The 3,993-nt window shown below is 59.6% G+C and overlaps 1 protein-coding gene across 1 annotated transcript; it reads left to right on the plus strand.

Moving 5' to 3' along the window:
* Positions 1-214: 214 nt before the first annotated feature.
* On the plus strand, positions 215-3,818 carry LOC116465564 (MICAL-like protein 2). The gene is made up of 6 exons (XM_032148582.2): positions 215-725; positions 1,150-1,214; positions 1,283-1,406; positions 1,523-1,613; positions 1,897-1,970; positions 2,685-3,818. The coding sequence occupies exons 1-6, from the start codon at positions 542-544 to the stop codon at positions 2,801-2,803; spliced, it is 657 nt and encodes a 218-aa protein (XP_032004473.1). The 5' UTR covers positions 215-541; the 3' UTR covers positions 2,804-3,818.
* Positions 3,819-3,993: the final 175 nt, after the last annotated feature.

The following is a 3,993-nucleotide window of genomic DNA, read 5'->3' on the forward strand; positions in this document are numbered from 1 at the left end:
GTGATGCATGTGTATGCAACCGTGTTCATGCGTGTGATGCATGTGTGCAACCGTTTGTGATGCATGTGTCCGTGTGCGCATGTGTTCGTGCGTGTGATGCATGTGTTCATATGTACACCTGTGTTCATGTGTGATGCATGTGTGTGCATGTGTGCAACCGTGTTCATGTGTGTGATGCATGTATCCATGTGTGGATCTATGTTCATACATGATGCATGTGTGTCCATGTGTGCACCTGTGTTCATGTGTGTGATGCATGTGTATGCACACACATCTCTGTGTGTATTCCCAGCACTCACAGCTGCCCTGGATCCATATCTAGCTCTCGTGCCACTTCCTGTGTGACCTTGAGCAGCCAGCAGCCCCCTGGGTTAGCCCCCTGGGGAGACATGGCCAGGTTGGGCAGGACGTGGGTATAGGGCTTGTGATGCCAACCCTGTGCCAGTCGGGAGGCCCAGGGCACGGGGATGGCCGGGCTACCCAGCGAGCTGTTGGCTGTGCCAGCACAGACCCCAGGCTCCCAGTGGCCCTGCTCTGAAGCATGGCTCTGTCTCCCCACCTGGGGGCAGCCAGGTCCCCCTCCCCACCTCGCCGCAGGAGACTCGCCGTCCCTGCCAGCCTCGACGTTTCTGACAACTGGCTTCGGCCGGAGCCCCCTGGCCAGGAAGCCCGAGGGCAGAGCTGGAAGGAGGAGGAGAAGAAACCCCACCTTCAGGGCAAACCAGGTCAGCCCCAGAGACGCCGCTGCCGTTGGGGGTGTAGGTGAAGGGATCTTTCCTCTGAGGAGGCAATGCCTGCTGGGGCTTTGGAGGATGCATAGGAGCTCATAGGACCTGGAATGGAGGGAAAGGATCCAGCCCCGTGCCCCAGGCCCTCCCTCATGAATAGAGACCCTAGCTGTCTCAGAGCACCTTGTCACAAACTCCTGATGATGATGGAATGTCTGCTCCTGGCAGCTTGAGGGACTAGGGTGGCTGGGGTGTTGCTGACCTGCAGGAGGGCAGGGTGCAGGGTGGGGCTGGGCCTGGAGGCCACATGTCTGTGGGGCTGGGGCCAGCTGTGCTGAGGTCAGGCGCCTTCCAAGCTGTGTCCTGGTCACGTTGGGCCTGGTGGCCGAGGCCCCAGAGGCTCATCCTGCCCCTTCTCCAGGGAGACCCTTGTTCCCGGCCAATGTCCCTGCTCTGCCTGGCGAGACGGTGACCTCCCTGGTCAGGGTGAGTAGCGGTGGGGAACCGGGCAGGGGCCCAGCCCTCCGGCATCCTCACCGCCCCTCCATTCCCAGCTGCACCCCGACTACCTCTCCCCGGAGGAGATACAGAGGCAGCTGCAGGACATCGAGAGGCGGCTGGACGCCCTGGAGCTCCGCGGCGTGGAGCTGGAGAAGCGACTGCGGGCGGCCGAGGGAGGTGAGCGCCTTGGCCTGGCCCTGGGCCACCCCGACTCCCACAGACACCCTCAGTCCTGGGGCTGGGGGCCGTGAACTCTGGTGGGCCCCCCTTCCCCAGCTGGCTCCTCTCCCCAGATGACGCTGAGGATAGCCTCATGGTGGACTGGTTCTGGCTCATTCACGAGAAGCAGCTTCTGCTGAGACAGGAGTCAGAGCTGATGTACAAGTGAGAGCCCAGCCATGGGCCCCTCCTCGAAGGCCAGGACCTCGTTGTGGGCTGGGCAGGCCAGGCGGGGGACAGGAGCGCAGAGTCAGGCCTCAGACGCGTGTCTGTGTGGCAGGTCCAGGACCTCGTGGCGGTCTGGGTGGGCCAGGCGGGTGACGGGGTGGCAGAGTCAGGCCTCAGATGTGTGTCTGTGTGGCAGGTCCAGGACCTCGTGGCGGTCTGGGCGGGCCAGGCGGGTGAGGGGGCGGCAGAGTCAGGCCTCAGACGCGTGTCTGTGCGGCAGGTCCAAGGCCCAGCGTCTGGAGGAGCAGCAGCTGGACATCGAAGGCGAGCTGCGCAGGCTCATGGCCAAGCCTGGTGCGTCCCCCGCGTGCCAGCCAAGGGGCCCCAGCCAGGGACACCACGGAGCCCAGGGTGCCTGGGGGCCGGCTCTGTGAGGCCACCTGACTATCCTGGTGGTGAGACCTTCCCTGGAGCCAGGCAGGCCCATGTTTGAGTTTCAGCTCTCCCACCTCCTGGCTGTGTGTCCTCAGCCAAGGCACTTAACCTTGCTGTGCTTGGGTTTCAGCCCCTGCAAAGTGAGGATGCTGGTAGCACCCACCTCACACAGCTGTTGTGAGGATTAAACACATCAATGCGCATAAGGCATTTAGTGTAGCAACAGTCAGGGTGAGCCATGGGCATTTGTCTTGTGATGCCGGGTGCCCTGACTGAGGGCACAGGCCCTGGCCATCTGCCTCTGCCCTTTCCTTGCTGTGCGGCAGGGACAGCAACGCCCTGAGCCTCAGTGTCCATATCTGCAGCAGGTGGTGTTTCTGCAAGATGACGGGGAAGGGTCCCAGCGCATAGACTCTGATGTGGCCATTCCTTCCTTCATTCACTCTTCATTCACTCATTCATTCATTCATTCACTCATTCATTCACTCATTCATTCATTCTGCTCCAGATGCCCCCAAGACCCCACCTTCCTCCAAAAGAGGAGCCTGGCGCTTGGGGGGTGGGGACATTGTGTCCTGTGAGGGGCATGGCAGCGGCGGAGGGGAGTTTCTGCTGACAGAGCCGTCCCCACAGAGGCTCTGAAGTCACTGCAGGAGCGGCGGCGGGAGCAGGAGCTGCTGGAGCGGTACGTGAGCACTGTGAATGACCGCAGTGACATCGTGGACTCGCTGGACGAGGACCGGCTCCGGTGAGGGGCAGGCGCCGGGGGCCCCTCCCAGCCGGGCCAGGTCGCCTGGTCCATGCTTCCGGCCCTCAGGGTCAGCCAGCCCCGTAGAACTTTCTGTCCAGGTGGTTACTGTCTGTGCTGACTGGTACAGTAGCCAGGGGCCACATGTGGCCATCGGGAACTTTTTAAAGTCTTTTTTTTTTTTTTTTTTTGAGACAGAGTCTTGCTCTGTCACCCAGGCTGGAGTGCAGTGGTGTGATCTTGGCTCACTGCAACCTCCACCTTCCAGGTTCAAATTATTCTCTTGCCTCAGCTTCTCGAGTAGCTGGGATTACAGGCGCACACCACCACACCCGGCTAATTTTTTTGTTTTTGTTTTGTTTTTTTTTTTTTGAGACGGAGTTTTGCTCCTGTTGCCCAGGCTGGAGCGTAGCGGTGCAATCTCGGCTCACCGCAACCTCTGTCTGCCGAGTTCAAGCAATTCTCCTGCCTCAGCCTCCTGAGGAGCAGGCTCGCACCACCATGCCTGGCTAATTTTTTCTATTTTTGATAGAGACAGGGTTTCACCATGTTGGCCAGGCTGGTCTTGAACTCCTGACCTTAGGTGATCTGCCTGCCTTGGCCTCCCAAAGTGCTGGGATTACAGGCACGAGCCACCATAACCGGCCATAAAGTCTTAGTTTTTTTGTTGTTGTTTTTTGTTTTTTTGTATTTTTTGTTTTTGAGACGGAGTCTCGCTCTGTCACCCAGGCTGTAGTGCAGTGGCACGATCGCCACTCACTGCAAGCTCCGCCTCCCAGGTTCACGCCATTTTCCTGCCTCAGCCTCTGGAGTAGCTGGGACTACAGGCGCCCGCCACCACACCCGGCTAACTTTTTTGTATTTTTAGTAGAGACGGGGTTTCACCGTGTTAGCTAGGATAGTCTCGATCTCCTGACCTCGTGATCCACCCGCCTCAGCCTCCCAAAGAGCTGGGATTACAGGCGTGAGCCACCGCACCCAGCCAAAGTCTTAGTTTTTAACTTGAAGTTCCAAGGCCACGTGCGTCTCCTGGCTCCTGCACAGACTGTGTGACTGTCCCCGACAGCTTTCCTGTCTCATCTCATGAGGGGTCCAGCACATGGCATGCTGGGTCGGCACCTGAAGTCCACCTCTATGAGACCCTCTGGGAGTGTGAAGGGGCGTTGGCACGGGTTGGCCCAGGCCCTCCTGTCC

The sequence above is a fragment of the Hylobates moloch genome, unplaced genomic scaffold, assembly GCF_009828535.3.
Source record: "Hylobates moloch isolate HMO894 unplaced genomic scaffold, HMol_V3 SCAFFOLD_6329, whole genome shotgun sequence".
Classification (NCBI taxonomy): Eukaryota; Metazoa; Chordata; class Mammalia; order Primates; family Hylobatidae; genus Hylobates; species Hylobates moloch.